Below are 25,418 nucleotides of genomic sequence, written 5' to 3' on the forward strand. Positions count from 1 at the left end.
TAATAGCAAACTAATGTGTCTTAACCCTGCATGTTCATTATTTGTATTCATCATGTTAAACAATTCATAGTAATGTTATTTTAAATACACATTGACATTAAAAATGATTTGTGGCGAGCAGGACAAGGCCAAGGGCCGTGAGAGAACTGTGCGAGGCCGGTGGCGTGATTGACAATGTAAGAATGTCTCACGGAGGAGCGAAAGCATAAAGGAGGAGCGACGACAGTGAAGATCGAGAGAGGCCAGGCCTGGATTTATGTTGTGTTTTGTTATATGTGACAGCAGTCGTCCATGAGGGGCTGCTTTCTTCACTTTCATTTTGTGTTTGTTTATTTTACGTTTATTAAAGTTTTGAAAGTTTTTTCCCACAACATATAACCTTGCTACATTATTCTTTCACCAAGTAACATTGATAATTAACTAAACTATCAGCTGTTTACAGCAGAATATAATTAATTTGCATCACCTAATGTATTCTAAAACAGAGAGTAGTATGAGTTTACAATAGGGTTCAAAAGTTTGGAGTCAATAACATTTTTAAATGTTTTTGAAAGAAGTCTCTTATGCTCAACAAGGCTGCATTTATTTAATTAATATGAGTAAAAAAAGTAATATTGTGAGAAAAAAAAAATCTATTTAAATTAATTTTATTCAAAGACTCATAGCTGAATTTTCAGTATTACTCCAAGTCTTCTGTGTCACATGCTCCTTCAGAAATCATTCTAATATGCTGATTTGCAGATGAAGATTTATTTCTGATTATTATCAATGTTGAAAATCAATGATCACTGTTTTGCTGCTTAATATTTTTGTGGAAACTGTGATGCATTTTGAAAATGAAATATTCTGATACATTACAAATGTCTTTTCTGTCGCTTCTGATCAATTTATTGCATCCTTGCCAAATAAAAACATTAATTTCTTTCACAAAAAACAAACAAAAACAAAAAACTACCGACTCCAAACTTGGTATCAGTATGGCTAATGTACAACTTTTGGCTAATATTATATATGTTATGTATATATAACATTTATGTATTGAATGCTTTTTGTATTGCCAATGTGTGAACAGGTTGTAAAAACGTAATAATGGTTTTAATAATAAAAGCCAGTTGACGGATTTTTATGTGAAGGACTCGGGCCGGTTTTGCAGAGTAAATCTACAGGATGTGATGGTTGTGCTCATATCTAGAAAACCACTCTCTTTCATTCAATGACACATGAAATGAATGCATATATAATGTTCAACATATAGAGATAATACGTTGGTAGCGACAATTTACTTTGTAACACGGCCACCGGTGTCGCTAATAACAAGGGTTTATAAATTTTACATATAGCGCCTTAAAGCTAAAGAAAATATTACTCGGTGAACTTCTTTTCTTTTTACTAATTACCATGGATTATTTTTTTTATTGAATTTAGGTGCTATTTATAAATGCAATAAACCCTGAGACATTTTAACATAATTTTACAATTATTTAGGGTAGTTTCACCATATAAAATCACTGTACCATATGGTGTTGTCAAGTTTATCGGTTTATTTCACAATAATTTTGACCATGGCTCATCCAATCAGAGTTTAGAGCCACAATGTTTTACTAATGCAGTTCATGTTGTGAATAATTCAACAAAAATAACTAAATTGACCCGTGCATTACGTGTATTAACATGCTGATGGTGGTGATTCAGATTATATCTCATCTGGTGGACAATGAAAGGAAGGAAAAAGAGAAATGAGGAAAAAAGGGGTCAAAAGGAAATACATGCATCATCTCCAATGTCCTGATGGCCGGATGGGTTTCATTGTTAAGTAACTCTCAGGGCTGCATGGTCTTATTTAAGAATGTTTAGGAACTCAAAATATCTCATTATTTTTCCTTATGGAATCTTAAACATTTGCAGCTAGAAAGTCCCATACTCATGTTCTTGAAAAGAGCACAGTTTGCAAAGTCTGGATGAGAAACACTACAAATGCAACAAGATGTTATGTACCTTCTCTCGACCTCAGGTGTGGACACAGCGCTAGACAGCCCCAATGACTCCTGGGAGGGAAAATGAAGACATTTTAGACTCTTAACAGCAAATAAAGACTGAAATAGTGTAAAAGTGTTTGAACAAAGAGTAAAGATGACACTTTCAGTGCCTTTCCCACAAAAGCACCAGTTCCTGGACGGGTCATTCTGTGATTAATCCACCCACCTGGATTTCCAACCGCAGCTGAAGGGATGTTGTTGATTCAGCCTTTGCCTGAGAAACAAAGTCATGCAGAAAGTTAAACAAAACACTCAATGACAAACTGTTCATTCTCTGATAACATTATCTTACCGAATCAAGTGACACATCTCACCATCATTTTCATTGTGAAGCAATATTTATAGGTATACATCATATATATGTTTGTTCAAATAGATGCAGTCTTGGTGAGCAGAAGACACTTCTTTCAAAAACATTTAAAAAATTCGTACCAACCCCAAACTTAGTAGTGTACGGTAGTGAAGGTGGAGTTTATTGAAAAAATAAAGGATTCAGAAGTGTACAATATGCTCTTAAACAGAGGCTCATGTGAGTGTTTTACCGTCTCTGCTTCTTGAGCCACTCTGCGTTTGCGTAACTCCTCCATTCTGTCGCACACTTCGCTGTAAGATGTGCTGTAATACTCGGAATACTCTTGGGCCAGGTCCTCAATGTTACCCAGTGAGCCATCCTACAACACACAAACAATGCACTTATTATTTGCAGTTTGAAAACAGCAGTGTGAAAAAAAAACTGCATTTATAATCATCACAAAACTGTGACGGATATCCAGTTCTCAGACCAAACAACACTCAAAAGAGCAGCTTTGTGCCTTTCAAAGCTGTTTCAGATAGACTCCAAGGGCCCTATCATACACCCTGTGCAATGAAACGCAAGTGCTTTTTGCTAGTTTAAGCCCCACGCAGTTATCATTTTCACACCCTGCGCCACTTTGTTTAAATAGCAAATGCAGCCTAGACAGCGACATTGACAAACTGAAACCTAGTCTAAAGTCAATGGTGCAATATTTTTTTTTATTATTTTAAGAGCGCCAAAGTAATGTGCGCCTATAGGCGGGTCCACAACCCGTGTACACTTTGCCCCATAGATGGTTTAACCTCACGCACGAGCAGATCCGTTTCCTCACTAGAGAAGCATTCAGTCTTTCGAAATTTGTAAATTTGTCACCTAAATAGCGAATCCGCCATGGCACGAGCGACACTGGCTTTTGAAGGGATTGGGAGATGAGACTCTTGACTGGTTTATTGCAAGTTACTGTTTATTGCAAGTTGAATAAGTGTGAAAGCTGCCACCAAACCCTGGTGCACACCAAACAAGTGGACCGAGACCGTCCGCTTCCAAACGAACTCGAAATTCTAATTAAATATGAACGCCAACAAGGACCAAAGACATGTAATCGAACCATAAACAGGACGTGATGTCACAAGATGTGACGCTGAAAGGATAGAATTCTGAAGCATACCTGTTTTTTCTCACAGGCCCTGTCCCAAATGGCACACTTCATATGCACTTTCGGTATTGTGGACCTATGTAAAAAAGGCAGTATAAGCTGCCATGTCAATGAGACCATAAGGTGTCCTATTTCGTCATTTTAGGTTTCAGAAGGGTGCTCACTAGCGCCCCCTTTGCGGTCGATATGTGCCCTCGATGCACACTATTGCCAAGCCCACGGTTACACATTTCATAAGCTCTTTGTGAGTTTTCAGCTGGTAAAAATAACATCATATGTACGGACATTCAACGAGCGCATTGTAGGTTTTGTACCTTAAGGTTCGGTTTTAAAGATGACAATGTGAATGCCAATCGAACCAGGATTACATTTATTATTTTATTTTTCTGATTCGGATCAAAAGAACCAAGAGAACCAAACTACAAGTGTGATCACACCCTTAAACACAACTATGGAGGTGTTACAATGTATTGGTTAATGAAATGTATTCCCTATGAACTATCACTGCTGTGACCTTCAGCAAGACACTTCATGTCTGATTACAGTCAATATCCTGCCGGCCTTCATCATACTGCAGAAAACCCCCTGAGATCAACACATCCATGAAAGGAGAAGCCCAAACTCAATATTCACGGTCACAAGAAATCAACTTTCTCTCAGTACGTCTTCCTGGTATTGTATGACACACAGAGACGTGACCTCTCTTGTAAACTCAGAGAGCCTGAGGTCAAAGCATCATCTCAAGATCTGCAAGCTCATCTCCTAAAAAATTCCCTCAAATATTTTTAGCACACTGAAGTTTTAGTCAACTATGTCACCCATATAAGCAAAGCACACAATGTACTTTAGTGGTGATGGGAAAGTTTTGGGATGCAGGGAATCTTACGATTCCAAACTAAATGATAAGAACCTTTTTAATAGCAGACAAATAACCATACAGCATTTATGAATAGAAGCAGCATGTATGAATAGAAGAATGACTACGTTTACAAGATTAAACGATATAAAATATAAACGATACGACATAATAAATGTTCTTCTAATACAAAAACTCTCAGTTGACCTCAATGTGAAATGCTGTTGAAATGACCCAAGGCACTGACAAAACACATTTGACATTAAAACAATGACATTTAAAAGGCTACCATGTATTTTCATTTTTCAAGTGAGTTGACAAAATATCAAGAAACATCTCCCCAGGAGTAGTATGAAATAAAATATCAAATCAAATGTGACATTCAATGTAAAGTAAATCCAAATACAGTACTTTCAGTGTGCAAATATTTATAAAAACACAACAAAAAAATGCTTGGATGCAGGCTAAAGAGGACATATTTAGACACTGACTAACAGCCACACAATTCTAATAATAATTAAATATGAATAAATATGAAGCATATAAATCTAAATTATTATTATTAATATGCTTACATTTCATTATTATTATATAATATTGAATAATATATTTCGTATTATTATTATTAAAATCAAATAAAATGTTGAAGACAGGATGCATGCTTAAGAGGACTAATCTAGTTATATAATTATTAATATTAATCATAGTAATTAAATATCAATAAATATCAATAAATATTAAACATGATATACATATTAAATCAATATTATTATTAAATTATATATTACATATATTACATATTACATTACAAAATAAATAACATTTTTATTAATACAATTAAATAAAATATAAAATAAAATAAATTAAAAGACAAAACTTTACATAAAAAAATTAAACCTTTCTGAAAGAGACATAAACATCCACAAACTTACCAAGATATTCATTAGGTCTGCCCATACATATGAAAAACTGTCTGTCGTGCTCAAATCCCCACAAATTTCTTGATCAGTGTTTGTTTCATTATCCATAGTCTTAGATTTGGAGCAGTATTATATTTTTAACTATGTTTTAAAGGAATATCCTTACAGAAAGCGAGAAGGCAAGAGCCAAATGTTTTTCATCTTGTCTTCAGATGGGAAAAACATAATGCCTCACTCATGGGTAAATTATTGAAGTGAAATGCACAAATCTGGAAAGTCTTCTGGCTTTAACACTCCTACTGTCCAACAATCAAACCACAGCCAACTGGAGTCACACAGCATGAGATTTAGTTACAACGCTTAAAGCAGCTAATGAAACAAACCAAAAGGAACGAAGCGAAGCGGAGAAACGAGTTTTATAGTTCTTTTAGAAAAACCTTTAAGCTTTCTCTGTATGAGTGCAAAAACCCCTGAAGTCTGTCCGAGTCTAAATGCACCTGCGCGCTCATCGCTGATGTTCACAGACACTGAGCAGCTTATTGAGGATAATTAATATTCCACAGACTGAGCAGCGCTGTGCTGGAGGAAGTGACACTTCCAAAGACTGAACTTGGCTCAGCTTTACATGCATCAATGAGCCCTCAGAGACGTCCTTTCAACACCCTGACAGCGTTCCAAGACATAAACAAGGAAATTCATTATAAAAACAAACACCTCAAGCTAAATAAGAAATACAGATAATAGTTTAACTGATGAGTAGGTCTATATGTTAATGTCTGTCAGTATTTAACAGTCATTCATTAGCATCACTATTATGACTGTCTGACAAACACTTTACAGTACTTTAGATCCTGCAGTTTGTTGAGGAGATGTGTGTTGTTGATCCTCCATGTGATCAGACTTATGATTTTCACTTGATTTTAACCACAATGCATTATCCGAAGTACAAAAAAACAACAACTAGCAAACACCTAGAACACTGTATCAATTACAAATCAATACACTAATAGGATTTAGAATAAATTTAGCAAGTAGCAAGTGGACAGCAATGACAGCAAAAACACTCAAATTAGCAACTGCTTAGCAACGACCTAGCAACCATTTACAACATCCCAGCAACGACCTAACAACCATTTACAACATCCCAGCAACATGGCAACTGCTGGCAATCACCACTCACATAAAAAAAAAAAAAAAAAAACTTTAGTTGCATTTACTTTACTTTAATTGATGTGAATATTTAATAAGGCTATTAAACCCTTAGTAGTAATGTAGATTCGATACAGCTGACTGCTTCATCTTTCAACAAAAGTTTCTTTGCAAACTCTCCATAATAACGCTGTTCCTTGTTTACAAAACAAAATGCTCCGAACAAACATGTAATTCCCCGACGTGATTCAGAAAGCCATTAAACAAACCATCAACTTGTTTCTGGTGCTGGGATTCTTCTGAAATCTGCACAGAGACCTTAACAAGCTGTTTAAAATGGGACGCGTCGAAGCAAACGTTCCCACTCTTCCATTTGTCCTGTTGTTGACTGTCTCAATTTCATTCAGTATATCAGAAACTGAACGCACATCTGTATTCTGTATCCAGTGTAGAAAGCGTAATGGGTAACTTATATTTCTATTTGCTTATATTTCTATTTGGTTCTATTTGCTTTTGACGCTCACATCCAGTATAGGCAAAAGTCAGCTGTTAAACGACTGAATGCCAGTGGGCGGGGCCTATGGTGCGATGCTGTAAAACTATTCGTCAATGTCTTGCTCTGGAGGTGGTCATATGCAAATGTATTCGCCCATGTGAGATCACAGATCCCGCAATGTCAAAACGAGCTGTTTTCGGAGCTTGATTTAATGAATGCTTTTGTTTATAATGAGGAGGACATTTTAAGCAATAAAACTTGCAAGATGTTTTAATGGGACAAAGCCCTATGTCAGGATCAAGGCAAATCATGTCAAACCAGCTACTAGCTAAATTTGAAAATATGTATCCCATATCTGGTGTGTTTAGCACTGTCCAGACTGTTTAACACACTCCTTCTAGTCAGTTAGTTATACTGAGGTTTATGATCTTTCTGTATTCTCACAGACACAGTCTAAAAGTAGAGTGACCACTGTGAAACTCTGACCCACTGTTTGTGTTTCCTTCCCCACATTCCTCCAAAAAATAATGAAAAAACATGGGAGATAAACATGGGTGATCTCTTTTCAAATAATCAAACATGTCTTGGGTTAGACTGTAAACTGTAATTTGCTAAAAATGGCTCAAATGCACTGTCTTCAAGAAAATGCTGTAATTTAATATCGACGAATGCAGAGCAGATCTGAGGCACAGAATAGATTCTTATACTCGTGAGACGCTTCCTTCATCGGGCTGAAAACATGCGCATTCCTCCACCGCGAGAGGCACAGGGGTCTCGTGGTCGCGCTCTCTGTGACTGGCTCGACTGTCCTCGAAGAGAGAACCATTCATTTGTTAAGTGACATGCCCTCCAGTCAAAGCTGCTCAAAATCTGGCCACTTTTCATCAGTTAAGAAAGGCAGCGATGCTGAAGAGAAAAGCTCTGTGACGGGACGTCTCTGATCTTAGCTGCCCAACACAGCCAGCCTGTGATAAACACTTTATTATGGTTCAATCACATGATCTACTCGCTGTCTCCCATGTGCAGCCTTTTCATTGCATGAAAACAGCAATTTTCAAGATATAAAATAAGAGCTATGAGCAGTGAAGCCACATGTATATGTGCATGAATGTGACATATTGATCATAACAGCATATAAATTATGCACAGAAGAGAGAACTCTCACAAACCTTCCGAACAAAAAACTATATATTACATTATATTACATGTTATATTATATATGTAAAATTATTGTATTTATTTTTTATATAATTTATTTATTCTCAATTGCGATTTTCATTGGATTCTAATATTTATTTGAATGATTTTTTTCCCCCTTCAATTATGGTAATTTGGGAAGAAAAAAAGCTTAATTGTCATTTTTTTTTTAAATCACAAATTAAATGATTAATCCTATAAGTAGACAGAGGGCGTTTTCACACCTGAAAGTCCGCACCAAGGTCCGAACCAAAGTTCACATTTTGGAACATTTTATACTTTCAGAAAGTTTTGGTTTGGTTTCACACTGCAATTATGCGAGCGCACTAAAGAACTTTACGTGACATACTTGCCTACTGTCGTCATCATCTATGTGGGCTGCATCTCGACATTGATTGGTTTGTAAATGGACGTGCGTCTGACGTCAGCGTGTTGTCAATGCGGCGGGTGACTTTGACATTATGAATGAACAGACGCATATCGTTGCAACTGTATTGTTATTTTTATGGCATAATTACCTGCAGCACCAACTATACACAAGGCTAGTTCAAATTCGCCAAATGAACCTCCTTGTCGTGCGAACATTTTATCGTCGCCAGCAGGAAAGGAGGAGAAGACTGCAAGCAATCTTTTTTTTGTGAATTTTTTCCAGTTGACTTCTAATTATGTCATCAGACCATACTTCAATTAAAAACCTCGTCTCCTCCTCTCCCCATGTGCGTACGCCTCATTTTTCCTGCCATCTTCTGTTTTTTCGGCTATGCGGGAACCACCGGAACTTCTTGTAAAAGGTCTGAAAGTCCGAACCATACAGAAATGCTTTCACACTAGAAACGAACCAAACCTTTGTTCAGTTTGATCCGGACCGAGACTTACTCTTTTCGTCTGACCAAATTTTATCTGTTTGGTCCGGACCGTGGTCCGGGGGAGGTTTCACACCTGCAATTTTGATTCGGACCAAACTGAAAAGTCCGAAAGTTTGGACCAAACAAGGTTGGTGTGAAAGGGCCCAGAGTTATACAAATATCACTTTTTTGATTATAGTGTAAAATGTGACCTGGACATGTTCTTGACAGGTTTTGAGAGATAACTCTTATATAATCCACTATTAAGGATTATGTTAATCACCTTGAATGAATGTTAAGTATTACCTTCTACATAATATACATGCAAACTGAGCATGAATGCGCCATATAGTGCAAAATTAATTCAAACATTAAATCAAAGATCTCAAGCCACTAGTGGGACAGGAGCATGACACTCTACTGTAGGTAAAAGGGTTTTAAATGAGGTGCAATGTCACATCACCCAGGGAACATATCATTGGCTCACGGGTCTCAGCATGTGTCGGGGACGAGCAGCAGCTCATTTATCTTCTCCTCTCTGTGTACGGGCCGCTCTGTTGCCCTCCTCATTAACCGGGGAACCCTGGGCATGATGAATGTGATGACGGGGGATTACACCCGATTAAATGGCTCAAATTCCCCAGGTTATCTGTCTGGATGACGGTATGGGTAGCCGAGGGTCACGCCACGTTCACCTCAATTAGTTTTCAACAGTTCCTGGGAGACGATATCTCTGACGGTAATGTGTCTGTCGCATCGATTACAATTCATACAGGCCCCGCTGCCAACCTCACACATCAGATACATGAAGCTACATCAGATGATCCATTACATTAACAATTAATACAAGAATTATACGTTTTTTATATAATAAAGTGCCTCTATTATGCTATTTTAAAGTCTCCTAATTATGTTTTGGAGGTCTCCTACAACAGGTTTACATGCATCAAAAGGTCAAAAAACAGTTTAATTTCTCATAATATACATAGAACATCACATTTTTTAATCATTCTCAAACGACTCGATAGATGAATCAGTCTCTCTAAACCCCACATTTCTGCAAGCAACTCTTCTCTGATTGGTCTGATGGCACAGTCTGTTGTGATTGGTCTACCGCGTGCAGCGCCTGCTGGAAGCTACACGCCCATTGCCATAAGTGAACCTCAGCTCCATCCAGAGGCTTCCTACAGATTAGTGATGGTACACACTGTAAAGACAGTAATGATCACGTTGATTTTACCATATCAATCCGAGAGCGAGTCTGATGATGAAACATTGGAAGAACTAGTTCAACCTGAACCTCCATCGGAAGGATGACTCGAGCTGGACGTTTTTCAGTGAAATGCTACTCAGTTTGAAGTACATTATGAGATGTTGCAACTGTAACTCCTTACCATCAGCATCAACAAACAGATCTGTAAATCAATTTTTTTTTCTGGAATAATGCGATATTTATTATAAAAGTTTTTTTAATTCTTGAGCCCTCGTAATCTTTAATCAAAATAAATCCCCTCCCTCTTGCAGTGACATCTCTTCTCTTCTCTGATGACACGTTTACTGGCATGAGGGAGGGACAACCTGTCACTCACATGAGATCCACCAATAGCAAACCACATCCATCCAAACAATTTCCTATTGACAAAATCAAGTCCAGCCCTACATTTTTCCTTGATCAAGAAGCTGTTTGACTTCTGATATAAGTCACAAAAGGGAAGAAAAGGCTATCGCAACCTCCATTTCATGCCGACTTTAAATATGCACTAATTTGCATACATTTCCAGAACAAAAATCTGACTTTGGATAAAGCCAAGTTCAAAATTCTTGGTACTTCAAGATAGATCTACATCGTGGATAAAAGTCGATAAAATGCAATAAAATAAACAATTAAAGTGTATTTTCAATGTTTTCTTTCGACTAGTCTGAAACAACGTTATAAAAAGCCTGACAGCCCGATATCTCAAAATTGACCAGTGCATGAAAGTTTTTGTCTGTAGTGTCTCGCCTTAAAGGGATTTCTTTAATGATGTCTTTACTACCTTTCTTGGGCTTGAAAGTGGAAAAGATTTTCATTTGTGTTCTACAGATGTTTGGAACGACGGGAGGGTGAGTAATTAAAACTGCAGTCTGTAGTTTTTCCTCTTTGTCGCCATCTCCGTTCAAAATCTGGAATTGCAGTTATTCGCAGAATTATCAGCTTTACGTGGGTTGTGCCTCGGCACGGCACAGCGCGGATGAATCCAATGTTTTGAGGAGAATGTGCGGCTGTCAGTCATCGCGCCGGTGTGGATACTGTAATTCAGAATCACAGATTATACTTTTTGGAAGTATGACCAACATAAGAATTTTCACCGGAAAATGTCATCTGAACAAGTAAGTAACATCCACTTTTGTTCTGACCAACTAAGGGGAAAAAAGCATTGCAGTAAATTGCGCTGATTAAATCTAACGAATTATACTTTGTTCTCAAATTGATAGATGTGACGTAATGACGCAAAGACATGCTCGAATTTCCCGCGGAAATCCACCAGTACCACTGGAATTAACAACATCATTACAAGCTTACCGTTTTGAATCGAGCTAAGGCAAGCAGATACTTTTGAATACTGGCTGGTTATGTACTCGCTCAAAATTTTATTTTTGGATAAATGTAACCCAAAATAGTTACAGACTGCAGCTTTAATCACAGAATTTTAAATGTTGAGTGAACTAACCCTTTTAAGGTTTTATATTAAGATTCAAGTGTTCAAAACTAGATTTTTACTGAACTTACATACAGTATAGCTAAACATGCGAGGGTGAACTTTCAGTGAGAGAACACACCACAACATTTTAGCAACCAATAAGGAAAAATCAGTTTGTGTCCAAAATTCTCAGCTAAAAGCTCTCGCTTTTCCTCCTTGCCTTGATTTTGAAGGAAAACAGAGATCTTGACATACACAGCAGGGTCTCCTCACCAAAGCATAAACTTAAGAGCTTCAAATGCACATCACCTAACACACACACACACACACACACACACGCACGCACGCACGCACACACGCGCACGCGCGCTCCATGAAGCAGCCGGAACACATTCTGGCTCTGGGAAACAGGAAATGACACAACCAGGAAATCTCAACGATACATTCAGCTGCATCCCTGTCATTGATTATCCCACACAAAAATGTGGAGGGAAAAAGTCTTAAAAGTTTATAATTGATGAGTATGTTCTGCAGCTGGTGTTTGAAGAGTTTCTGTTCTTCTCTCGCCCTGCCTGCGGGGCACGAACTGAAACGTTTACGCCAAAGAGTTTCTTTAATCAAGTACATATACTCTGATCTGATACCTGTCTGTTTCTCAGCCTTCCTGCTTTTACTTCAACACACTTCCTTCATTTCACCATCTTCAAGCATATTATTCATTCACTCATTATTCTCAACAGTGATTCTCATTACCATAATACATTTAAAACAAGCACAAATACAACTGCATTAAAAGTACTGTTGGTTGAAATATTACTTTTATACAAAAGTTTGTCTATTTATGAGAGAAATTAAAAAAATAAAATGCTGACTTTAGAAAGTTGAAGGCCAAACTTCTTATTTACAATACAAAATAACTCTCTTTTTGTGACACATCTTGCCTTACAAGATGGATATTCACACAGTTTGTGGTGCTTATTCAACAACAACTGAATAAGTTGTTGGTCTGAAAAGGTCTATATTTTATTAGCTATCTGTTTTTCCCCCCTTTCAATAGAGTAAATGTCAGAATGGAGCATCTTTTAAACATTATAAATGTGTCAGTGCTAAGAAGATAAGTAGATGCAAGAAGGAAATGATAATTCACAATTCAGTTAATGCAAATACATGTAAGAAAGAAGACCATTTGGAATTCAGTTTGCAAGTACTGAGCATCCTAAGGCAAGTCCATAGGATTTCATACTTTATGCTTAAATTTCTTAAAACATATAACCATCAAAAAACATAATCTAAAGCTGAAATGATCTATAAAAGAATCTGTTAATGTCCTAACATTAACACGTTTAGGCTGAATGAATTGCACAAGATTCAACAGTTAAAACCATAAAACAACCAAACCAGAAACTTTTAGCAATAACAACAGAGAGCATTGACATCACATTCATATTCATATTCACACAAGTGTGTTATTTCATTTAAAGCATCATGACAGTTAGAATATGTCAATTTACAAGTTCCCTTGGAGAACAAAGTAAAACACCCTTTGAAAAGTCACACTCACCATTGGTCTCCAGTTTAACATGCGGCTCCTCTGTGTTCAACAAGCTGAAACTTTCCCTGGACGCTCAGAGAACAATACACACGCTGCTGTGAACGGAGGACTGATCCCCACACACACATCACGCATGCGGCCGGCAAATGACAAGAAAAATACTGCAGGGTGGAGCTCTCCATCTCTCTCTCTCTCTCTCTCTCTCTCTCTCTCTCTCTCTCTCTCTCTCTCTCTCTCTCTCTCTCTCTCTCTCTCTCACTGTCTCTCCAGCTGCGGGACAGTCAGTGCAGTTTAATAAAGTTCCTCCTATGTGCTTTAAAATGTGTGTCTGTGAGGCTGATGGGGCAGAAGCAGATAAGATTACCCTGACAATAGCTGAACAGATCTCTTATTATCAGCACGGGTAAAAAGATACGACCCTTATGCTGCTGACGGGAGGAAATCTAATTCAGGAGGGGACAGAAAAAACAGTATGTTTTATACGAAGAACCTGTGTGTGCTTAAACAGATGAATGAAAGATATTAGGGTCTCACAAATAAATGTCAGGTTTATACTTTACTCAAAAAAAAAAAAAAAAAAAAAAAATTATATATATATATATATATATTTGCATTTATATTTTTATATAACCAATTTATATTTTGAATGAAGAAACTTAAGCCAAAACAATTAAGAACATATTCCACATTCTATAATTACTGTAAAAGTTTGTAAAGCATATATAAAAAAGACTAAATATAGAATGACTTGCATTATATAAAATAATATAATATAAAATAATACAAAAATATCAAGAATGACTTGTCAAAAATAGGCGTTTTTTTCGTTTTTATTTGAGAGTAAAATATGGCTTGTATAATATAACATAATATCATATAATATAATATATTAAGAATGACTTGTGAAAAAATAGCTTTATCTTCTCATGCTAAATATAATTTCCAGTTTTTTATTTTTTATTTGAGAAAAAATAGAACTTGCATAAAATAATATTATAATATTAAATATGAAAAAAAAGGCTTTATGTTTTTTATGCAAAAATAATTGGCAGTTTCCCCCCCCCCCCCGTTTTTTTAGAAAAGTAAAAATAAAAAAACCTACCACTTGCATATTTTTTGACAGTATTTGTGAGACTGACTCATTAGGTAACCAAATATTCTTACTTCTAATTGGTTGGTGAACAAGCTCAAAGACTCATCCAACTAAACTCGTTTGAAGATGCAGAGCACTAAACGCCAGTAGATGGCATCGGACAGCAAGAGTTCAACATCACTGTGAATTAGAAGAGGTTTGTCTGGACAGCAGTATTATCTCAAACAATCTCAGGCACAACTGATGAAAAACCATAAATACCATGGAAAATGAACACAGTAATTATTCAGTACCATGGTATATATTAAAAAGTACCAGTGCAAAGCACGTGCCTCATGGATTAAATGTGTCCTGTAACTTTACACATGATTTTTCACCTGGAGAACAGCTACATGTACAGTAGGTCTATGTAGACACCTACACTGATTATAATGACAGTGATCTATCTGTTGTGTCATGTTCTCTCTCGAATATCACAAACTTACAGCATTATTGATCTGTGAGACTGTACGGGGAAGTGACTGCGAGTCTGTCTGTGGATTCTGACATCATTAGATCAGTAGAAGTGCATATTACAGTCAGGAGCAGATGGCCGGTCGGGGGTCTGCATCATGTCTTTGTGTATTTGTGGACGGCGGGCACATGCCCGAGGGCTCAGAGATAGGCGTACAAGTGCCAGAAAGGGCATTTTTGCGCACCAGTGCACCGGCAGAGAAACTGAGACTGTCTGTCCACGTCTCTCCTCACTGGCTGTCTGAACTCACTCACAGTTACAGTGCTGCATCAGTTCAGAAAACTGCACTCTGGACCACTGGATATATATGTTTTCTGTTTGTCACATAAAAATAGGCAAAATAGGTTGCAAAATGGATTTTTGCATAAAGTATTTTGATACTTTGAAACTTCACAACTGATAAAAAACTACATTCTATGTAGTATGTAATCTGGACGTACTGTACAGATTCCTCCATGTCATTATCATGTGACCTACATCGTCAGTTGCGTCATTCACTTCGATTCACAAATCCTCTCCCATGGCCTCATGGGATAGTAAAGTGTCCATCGAATTTGCACTTCAGAACCTCGCCGGAAGTAGTAGGTAATCCGGGTACTTTTCGCCTATGATACTACTCGGCTCACATAGGGCCCTATTTTAACGATCTAAGCGCATGGTCTAAAGCGCACGGCACAAGTGCATTCAGGGCGTGTCCAGAACCACTTTTGCTAGTTTAACGACGGGGAAAATGGTCGGCACACCCGGCACATGGTCTAAAAGGGTTGTCCCTATTCTCTTAATGAGTAATGGGTGTGTTTTGGGCATAACGTGCAATAAACCAATCAGAGTCTCATCTCCCATTCCCAGTTGCGTTCGCGCCATGGCGGATTCGCTATTTACATGACGGAATTTGCAAGGGGAAAAACAGAACACTTCTCTAGCGAGAAAATGGATCTGCTCGTCCGAGGTTAGAGCGTGCAAGCAAACCATCTATGAGACAAAGTGGACCCGCCTATAGGCGCATATTAATAATGCGTTCTTTAAATAAAAAAAATATATATTGCGCCATTGACCAACTGAAACCTGGTCTAAAGTCAATGGCGCAATATTTTTTTTGTTATTTAAAGAGCGTGTTAGTAATGTGCGCCTATAGGCAGTATTTTTTTTTGTTATTTCGTCTATTTCAGTTGCCTTAAAATAGCAACGCGCCAACAATGCGCCTGAACACACCTCGTTTGTGCAGGACTGGAAAATGATAACTGCGTCGGGTTGGAACTTGCAAAAACATTGGCTCAATGCAGCGCCAGGTGAATGATAGGGCTCATAGTGTTATATAGAATGAAAGTAGGCGCATTCGTAGGCATTGTCTTTGTCTTTATGAGTCAAAACAGCCTGTTTAATTTTCCATGTTTCAGATAGTGATTACGACTCTATTGGCACAAGACACCCTCTTTAACATTGGACGTGGACTTCAGGGAGAGCGGCGGCCCCTTAGTGAGAGTAACAGAGTCCCACAGCTCTAACATGGTGAACACAGAGTGATTCAAAAGGCCTTTACTTTCTGTTTGTTCCATCCAGTCAAGCGAGAACACACATGTGACTCATGCCCATAACAGCTATCACTCAAAATCTAGCGTGATGCTTCCGGATATCTGGTTCTCTTGGGGTCGTAAGCACCATGTTGGTCATGTTGTGTAATTGTGTGAACTCAGCATGACCTTCTGTGTCTGAAAAGCCGAAAGCGCATCCAATGGGGGCACAGCTGTGCAAACTTAATTCATTCAGCATATTTATTTAGTCTTTGCATTAGCTATAATTTTGCCCTCTTGAAAAATCAGGGCTGATTCAGAGGTTTGCCAGATGTTTCGACGTTCCAACATCTCACACAATTACACCAATCAACTTCTCTGTGACAATCAATCTACTAAATACAATTTATGAATGCTTTTTATGAATGCAATCTCTCATATCTGCATGCAATTATTTCAGTGGTTTAAAACAAACACACACCATAAAAATATCAGCAATACAAGCGACACAGCGTTTACACCCCATTTTACTCTGATAGTGGGCGACTCCGTAATCAGAAACATTAATAGCAGGGATACAACAACGTGCTGCCTTCCACAAGCAACAACATCTGATGTAAACAGGGAACTTCAGAACATTCTGATGAAACATAAGACTGCAAATCGACTCATCATTCATGTGGGGAAGAATGATATTCATAAAGAGCAGTCGGAACTTCTTAAAAAGGATTTCAATAAACTTTTTGAAACACTTAAAAGACTGAAAGTTCAGACATCAGTGGACCACTCCCAGCAAGAGGAACAAACAGGTTTTCACGGTTGCTTGGGCTTAATACATGGCTGCAAAAAACCTGCAATATAAAAGGAGTGAACTTTATTGACAACTTCAATCTTTTCTGGAGTCAGAGGCAACTGTTTCAACAGGATGGCCACCACCCAAACAAACTTGGTTCAAGAGTGCTAAAGGACAATATCTACTTCTCCCTCCGTCATCCTTCTGCAATGTGTGCCAATCCACTCAACCTGAATGGCACACACACACCTGGATACAGTATGAATGACCACAGGATTTCACTTCAGCACCTGAATGGACATGCGGTTGACACATCACACAAGGACAGTGATAACACCACTCAGCCACAACAACCTCTGCTCACGGACACAATCTCAGCTGAGCCCTGCCCACAGAGCTCACCACAGACAGACTGTGACTTACTAGCACTTCTCCAAGATACAGCACCCAAGGACGACTTTCTGGAAAACAGCCAGGGAAACCAGGACAGCATATTACAGCCTCCAATAACACCAGAGCAAAAACACATCTCACCGGAAACGTTATCACTCTCTCCAGCATCTCCACTTCTGTGCTTCTCAGAGAAAATGGAACAACTGGTGCATGCTGGAACTAGACTATCCCACTCTTTTGCTGCAAGCCCCCAGATACCAACCAAAAAACGCCAGGCCCCACAACCACCAAAGCCTACGGGCCCAGCTCGCCCTCCCCCTCCTCCTGTGAGAGCTCTTCGGCCTCTGCCACAACGCCAGGGCCCACACCCTCCTCCGGCGGCTCGAGGTGAACCAAAAACAACTGATACCAGCTCTCAGTGATATGTGTCGGGTCCCCGCTATGATAACAATAACTTTCTCAAATGTTTACAGAACAAGCGGGAACCCAGTGTGCCTGTATCTTTTTCTATTGCTGTTCGATTACATGATAGAAAGTCTAAGGCCTTCAAAAGCCGTACAGCAAACCCATCTAATCTGGTGCCTATTACACGACATACTAAGATTGCTGTGGGGACAAAAAGTAAGACTGTTAAGTTAGCACTTTTAAACATCCGCTCACTTAAAAATAAATCACTTATAGTCAACGATTTAATAACCACATACAACCTGGATTTTATGTTGCTAAATGAAACTTGGCTAGAAGAAAGTTGCAGTGCAACAGTCCTCAATGAAACAGCCCCTCCTAACTTTACTTTTATGAGTGTCTGCAGAGCTGTCAGAAGAGGCGGAGGTTTAGCTGCTCTTTATAAAGATGTCTATCAATGTAAGCAAATATCATTTGGGAAATACCCGTCTTTCGAATATCTGGGTATTGTGTTAAAAGGTGCTCCACGCATTTTACTTATCATTGTTTACAGGCCTCCAAAATACTCTCCAGCTTTTGCTGAGAACTTAACAGAACTGCTATCAACAATTTCCTCAGAGTTTGACTGCTTTGCCATTGCTGGAGATTTTAACATTCACATAGATAATGCAGAAAAAACAATATGGCAAAAGAAATCAAAACTGTTTTAAAAACTTTTGATCTGACTCAGCATGTACATGGACCCACACATAATCGTGGACACACTCTAGATTTACTTATCAGTAAGGGTCTAAACATTTCATCAATTGTTATTAAGGATGTAGCACTGTCTGATCATTTTTGTATTTTCTTTGATATACTGATCTCTCCTGCCATTGAAGCTAGATCTGTGTCTGTCAAGAAGAGATGCTTAAATGAGAACACTAGTGTACTATTTACGAAGGCTATATCTTTAACACCAAGCTTATCTGCTGACTCTGTTGATTTTCTCCTTGATTCTTTTAACTCAAAAGTTAAGAGTGTAATTGATGATATTGCTCCTGTGAAAGTCAGGAAGAAGAGTGGCAGACAAAAAGCACCTTGGAGAAACTCGACAGCAGTGCAAAATATGAAAAGACAATGCAGAGAAGCAGAGCGCATGTGGCGGAAGACAAAACTTGTAGTCCATTATAACATCTACAAAGACAGCATCCATGCTTTCAATAAGGAACTAGGCAAAGCTAGACAGACTTTCTTCTCGAATATTATAAACAGCAATATCTTATAAATCTTTTTGCTACTGTAGAGAGACTGACAAACCCCCCAAGCCAGATTCCCAGTGAAATGCTCTCAGTGAGAAAGTGCAGTGAGTTTGCTTCTTTCTTCTCTGAGAAAATCAATAATATCAGAAAGGTGATCAGCTCATCCTTGAGTTGCGCTGGGGTCAGGCAGATCAGACAACAGCCTGAGAAAGTAGCCACTATGTCTGATTTCGAAGAAATTGATGGCAAAATTTTGGAAGAAACCGTACAGCACCTAAAAACATCAACCTGCGCCCTTGACGCACTTCCCACATCTTTTTTCAAAAATGTGTTACACAGCTTAGAAGCAGATCTCCTGGAAGTGGTAAATGCCTCACTTCTCTCTGGGAGTTTTCCGACCTCCCTGAAAACTGCTGTTATCAAGCCCCTCCTTAAAAAGAGCAATCTGGATAAGACCATATTAAACAAATATAGACCGATCTCAAATCTTCCTTTCATAGGCAAGATCATTGAAAAAGTTGTCTTCAATCAGCTGAACAAATTCTTAAGCTCGAATGGATACTTTGACCATTTTCAATCTGGTTTCCGACCGCACCACAGTACAGAGACCGCGCTCATAAAGATAATAAATGATAGTCGCTTAAATACTGATACAGGCAAATTATCAGTGCTGGTACTACTCGACCTCAGTGCTGCATTTGACACTGTCGATCACAAAATACTTCTTGACAGGCTGGAAAACTGGGTCGGGCTTTCTGGGATAGTCCTAAAATGGTTCAGGTCATACTTAGGAGGCAGAGGTTATTATGTGAGTATAGGAGACCATAAGTCTGAGTGGACATCCATGACATGCGGAGTCCCTCAAGGCTCAATTCTTGCGCCACTCCTATTCAACCTGTACATGCTCCCAATGAGCCGAGCCAATGAGAAGGAACCAAATCGCTTACCATAGCTATGCAGACGACACACAGCTCTACTTATCCCTATCGCCTAACGATTACAGCCCCATTGACTCCCTTTGCCAATGCATTGATGAAGTAAACAATTGGATGTGCCAAAACTTTCTTCAGTTAAACAAAGACAAAACTGAAGTCATTGCGTTTGGAAACAAAGATGAAGTTCTCAAGGTGAACGCATACCTTCAGTCTAGGGGTCAAACAACTAAAAATCAAGTCAGGAATCTGGGTGTGTCTCTAGAGTCAGACCTTAGTTTCAGTAGTCATGTCAAAGCAATAACTAAATCAGCATACTATCACCTGAAAAATATTGCAAGAATTAGATGCTCTGTTTCCAGTCAAGACTTAGAAAAACTTGTGCATGCTTTCATCACCAGTAGGGTGGATTATTGTAATGGACTTCTCACTGGCCTTCCCAAAAAGACCATAAGACAGTTGCAGCTCATACAGAACGCTGCTGCTAGGATTCTGAGCAGAACCAGAAAATATGAACACATCACACCAGTCCTCAGGTCTTTACACTGGCTGCCAGTTACATTTAGGATTGATTTTAAAGTATTATTACTGGTATATAAATCATTCAATGGCCTAGGACCTCAATACATTGCAGATATGCTCACTGAATATAAACCCAACAGATCACTCGGATCATTAGGATCAAATCGGCTAGAAATACCAAGGGTTCACTCTAAGATTGGCGAGTCTGCTTTTAGCTATTATACCAGCCGCAGCTGGAACCAGCTTCCAGAAGAGATTAGATGTGCTCCTACAGTAGTCACATTCAAATCCAGACTCAAAACACATCTGTTTAGCTGTGCATTTACTGAATGAGCACTGTGCCACTGTTCGTCTGACTGTTTGCACTGTATTTTATTTTATGTTTTAAATTACTCTGATTTCATGTGATTATTTCTGTATTTTATCTTTTATTCTAAACTGTTTTAATTATTCTGATTTCTTTTGATTATTTTAATTTCTTCTATGTAAAGCACTTTGAATTACCATTGTGTATGAAATGTGCTATATAAATAAACTTGCCTTGCCTTGCCTTGCCTTGCCTTTACTTCTGTAATGTGAAATATTTAAAATAGTGATATTCAACAGTGAAAAATGTAAAGTCTTGATTATTAAAGGGGACCTATTTTGCCCTTTAACAAAGTTTTGATTTTGTTTTTGGGGTCTACTAGAATATGTTTTCATGCTTTTTGTTTTCACAAAAAATATATTTTCTCCATATTTTAGATTGTTGCAGGACCTCTCTTCCCAGTCTGTCAAAAAAACTCTGTTTAGTTCCGGTCTCTATAAAGTCCCTCCTTCCGAAAAGCGCAATGTGCTCTGATTGGTTGGCTGTGTTGTGATTAGTAAACAACTTCGAGCGTGTTTGGGAGATGTCCCGCCCCTTACCATAACTGTGAGTTTCAACACACTGCTAACTCAATTCAACAAGGCCTTGCCACTTTATTTTGCATATACCTTGGGCAAGAATTATTTAAAATATTGTGATGTGTTTGTTCCCAGAAGAAAACTCAATTCTACAATAGAGGCGTTTCAGGGAGTTCAGATTGCACTGATACAGAGAATAACTCCCTTTGGAGTGACTTTGTGGTTTTTTTTATATGCTCAAACAGCAACATTACACACTAAAGCAAGTTGAAAATGTAAAAAAGCATAATAGGCCCTCTTTAACCATCACTACTATGGAAACTATTGGCAATATTTTAGAAATCATTACCTAAAATTATGACCATAGATATTTGGCTATATGACCTTGGTGACATCAGCTGAGCAGGAAATTATTTTCAGAGGCGGAGCATTTTGACAAAAGACTATGAAGACAAACCTTTTTTCCCATTGGAATAACATGCAAAGATCAATTGTGCACAATAGCATCAGGAATCTGTATTTAGAAATTAAATAACACAGTTAATTTCACATTGATGTTAATATTGACAAATGACAGATTCATGACACTCCCAGCGGACACATATTCTTTGGGATGTAAAGTGAACAGACTGTAGATAAGATGAGCGATGTGTTTAAGACACTGCCTCAGCTTGAACCGCGACGACCTCCCGGGCAGCAGGCCGGCGTCTGCAATGCCCGTCTAACAAGGACAGACAGCTAAGTGAATTTTGACAGGTCTCTAGAGGCACATGGGGTTAAACAGACGCGTCTCTTTGTAGCCAGCTGTCACTCACCAATGCGCTCCTGTCACATGATAAACCAACACGCTGACACACGCTGCCAGCTCCAGAACACTGGAGCCAAAACACTTAAATACCCCCTGAACTCCAAATGTTTTTAGCTTTTAGTATGAATATGTTAGCCTTCAGGTTATGAATAAGCTGATGTGTTCCAAAACAATGACAAATTTCGCATTTAGGAGATAAAAGCATTAAAAACTTACAGTCTCTCACTTCCGCTACAATGGATCACAGATTTTTATGACATCACCGCGGACTTTTTCTCATCACATCTTCTGTCCAATCAAATGCTCTCTAAAATCTAAAGCGTCCCACGACTCCTGCCCCCTATGCTATAAATACCACCTGGCCAAAGCGACCGTGGACATGTCACAGATCAATATGGGTTGGAGACTAGAGTTAAGTTGCTCAATCGCTCAAGTTTTATTCATTTTCTAACTGTACGATGGTTAAGAATGAAATGGCTAGAATTTATTCACACCTCTACTATTGAATCCAACGCATCATCAGCGCTGGGATTCGCTTCCATGGCGCTGTCAAGTACGACTCGAGGGTCTGTGTGGTAAACTAAACGCTATTGGCCATTTGAAAAGAGGGAGGAGCCATTCTATATGTCCCACCTAAGCTTCCTGTTTCAGTGTATATTACATCAACGCATCAAACAAAGCTGCGCGTTCCAAGGCACTTCAGTGGGCCTTTAAATAATCTTCAATAAAATGAGATAAAACTCTGCCTGTGTTTACATATGGAAATAAAAACATAAAATGCAATATTGGTCTTTCAACCTGAAAACAATATCATCATCTGAGAACAATATCAAGACCAACTTCCATGTACTGTAGATAAACAACAAGAAACTAGTCTTGAAACTAAATTATTCTAGTTGTTGCATTACTACGTGTATTTTTAGCATCTTTACATGTTTTATGTCCAGGTATCATGTGATGCACAATTGTGCATTGATGCGCTTTGAGTTAAAGTTTATTACGTACACTTAAGAGTATGTTCACAATACTAATCCTTCAAATGGACAATAGCAGCACCACAAGAAATAATTATTATTAGAGATATTTTTTCCTATATTCTATCTGATGGTCACATGATTCTGCTCTGCCAAAGACTGATTGGAATAGAAGTCAAGTGAACCACAAAAGAACAGCATATAGCATCATGGTCATAAATATATAATGGCTCATAATTTCTTTAAGAAACACATGTCTCAAAGACTGAACCTAGTAAGTCGCATTTTTCCACATCATTGCCCGGCTCTCTGGATTCAGTTACTATGACACTACCATCCCACATATCCTTCAACAGGCAGACAGAACCAGATTATCACATTTCATCTACCTCCTCATGCAAAAAATACCCTTTTTTCTTTCTAAACTCTAGGGCATGTTTAATTTAGAGGAGTGGCATTGTGCTGTTTAATTACCTACGGGTGAGTGATCTAAAATTCCTATGGACACGATCCGCCACACATCGGTCTGCAAGGTTTTAAGCATGCTATCATCACAAAGAAAACATTTCAGAGCTCTCACTTGCTGATTAAGTCAATAAAGGTGACTGGTGACTGACCCACATATAGCTGGCCCACCTCAGAGTAACAAGTGCATCTATTGTGAAAGTCCTAATTAAGATTTAATCAGTTCCTCCAAACTGCCTGCAGACGCTCCCTCAGAGACCTGGAGCTACACCACTGAAGCATGTCCTGAAGTCATCTATATGATAACAAATGCTGCAGGTGACCTTACCTTGAACCAAAGCAGCTGTCATGAAAGAGTGAGTATAATCCATTAAATCTAGCATTAATCTCATCTAACAAACCTAAGCAGATCAAAGTGAATTTAAAGAAGGAATTTGATTTAGAATAACATGAACATGAGTCTGTTTTAATTTGGTGATCAGCACAATGGCAAAGGAAGGAACTGTAATACTTGAAACAATTAAGAAAATTAAAGGGATAGTTCACCCAAAAATGAAAATGAAAAAATGTTGGTAACCAGACAGTTGTTGGGCCCCAATGACTTCCATAGTATTTTTTCCCCTACTATTTAAAGTCAATGGTTACGTCAACTGTCTAGTTACCAACATTCTTCAAAATACCTTCCTTTGTGTTCAACAGAAGAAAGTAACTCATACAGATTGGAACAACTTGAGGGTGAGTAAATTATGACAAAATTTTCATCTTTGGGTGAACTCTCCTTTTAAGAATGGAAGGAAAAAGTGATAACCTGATAACTGATAAAAAGACTGATAAAGTCATGAACATTTCAGTTCCACAAAGCTGCAAGTCCATTTCAGCTTCACTTCCAACTACAACCGCAAAGCATCAATCATTTCTTCCTAAAAAAGAACCCATGTCTTTCTCATCTAGTACGGAACGCAGGACTATTGTTTGCCACGGCAGGAGCTGTGACGTTTGAACGACGTCTCTTTCTGGTGGTGCGTCCTCTTGGGTTAAACGCTGAATCTCTTGCTCCCAGCGCTAACTTCTCTCTGCCATCTCACTGTTGACGCTCCTGATGGTTTGACTTCGCTCCTCTGGGCTTGTTCTTTCCAGCACACTGCCTCTGACACCTTGATGTTTCACTTAGAAATATTCTAGGGACCATCTTTCCTGCTTACACAACATTCTTTTGGCAGCACATCATACGCATCCCAGCAGATTCATCACCACCACCTGAATTCCTGACAACCTGTAGATTTTTCCATAACAGTCTTATACTGCCTACACTCTCAAAATAAATGTGCAAAAAAAACCTCAGAAGGGAAATTTTTGTACTTATTTACCTCTAAAAGATTAATAATAGTACATTAATGCCTCGTTTCCAATCAGCGGTACAGTATTTTACAGTTTAGTATGGTATGCAATTTTTGCCGTTTCCATTGTCAGAAGTTGTGAATGATACCCTAATTCCGAACTGTATCGTACCACTTTTTTGGGACCCTTCTGTTGGAGTACCTAGCACAGTAGTCCGGTACTGAAGGGTGGAGCTAGACTCACTGCAGAACGTTGATTGGTTGACAGAGAATCGTCACTTGCGAGTGCTAGAAGAGGAAAAACAACACAAGAGGTGCAAGTACAGAGACATGAAATAACCCCCATAGCAAATCCATACAGG

At 38.4% G+C, this 25,418-nt stretch overlaps 1 protein-coding gene across 5 annotated transcripts in view; it reads right to left on the bottom strand.

The window, feature by feature from the left end:
• sash1b (SAM and SH3 domain containing 1b) overlaps positions 1-25,418 on the bottom strand; it is a 159,929-nt gene that overhangs the window by 43,384 nt on the left and 91,127 nt on the right. For 2 of the 5 annotated variants that reach the window (XM_077238797.1, XM_077238799.1), the window contains exons 1-4: positions 5,276-5,792; positions 2,579-2,707; positions 2,203-2,250; positions 1,996-2,045 (exon numbers count right to left, since the gene is read on the bottom strand). In XM_077238797.1, the coding sequence (XP_077094912.1) occupies positions 1,996-2,045; positions 2,203-2,250; positions 2,579-2,707; positions 5,276-5,371 (323 nt within the window). In that variant the 5' untranslated portion in view covers positions 5,372-5,792. Of the gene's footprint in view, positions 1-1,995; positions 2,046-2,202; positions 2,251-2,578; positions 2,708-5,275; positions 5,793-13,192; positions 13,429-25,418 lie in introns of those variants that run through there. The other 3 variants (XM_077238796.1, XM_077238798.1, XM_077238795.1) reach the window with 3 other exon arrangements.

Source organism: Siphateles boraxobius, unplaced genomic scaffold (assembly GCF_051911475.1).
Source record: "Siphateles boraxobius isolate OS27281-9 unplaced genomic scaffold, OSU_SipBor_1 22, whole genome shotgun sequence".
Lineage (NCBI taxonomy): Eukaryota > Metazoa > Chordata > Actinopteri > Cypriniformes > Leuciscidae > Siphateles > Siphateles boraxobius.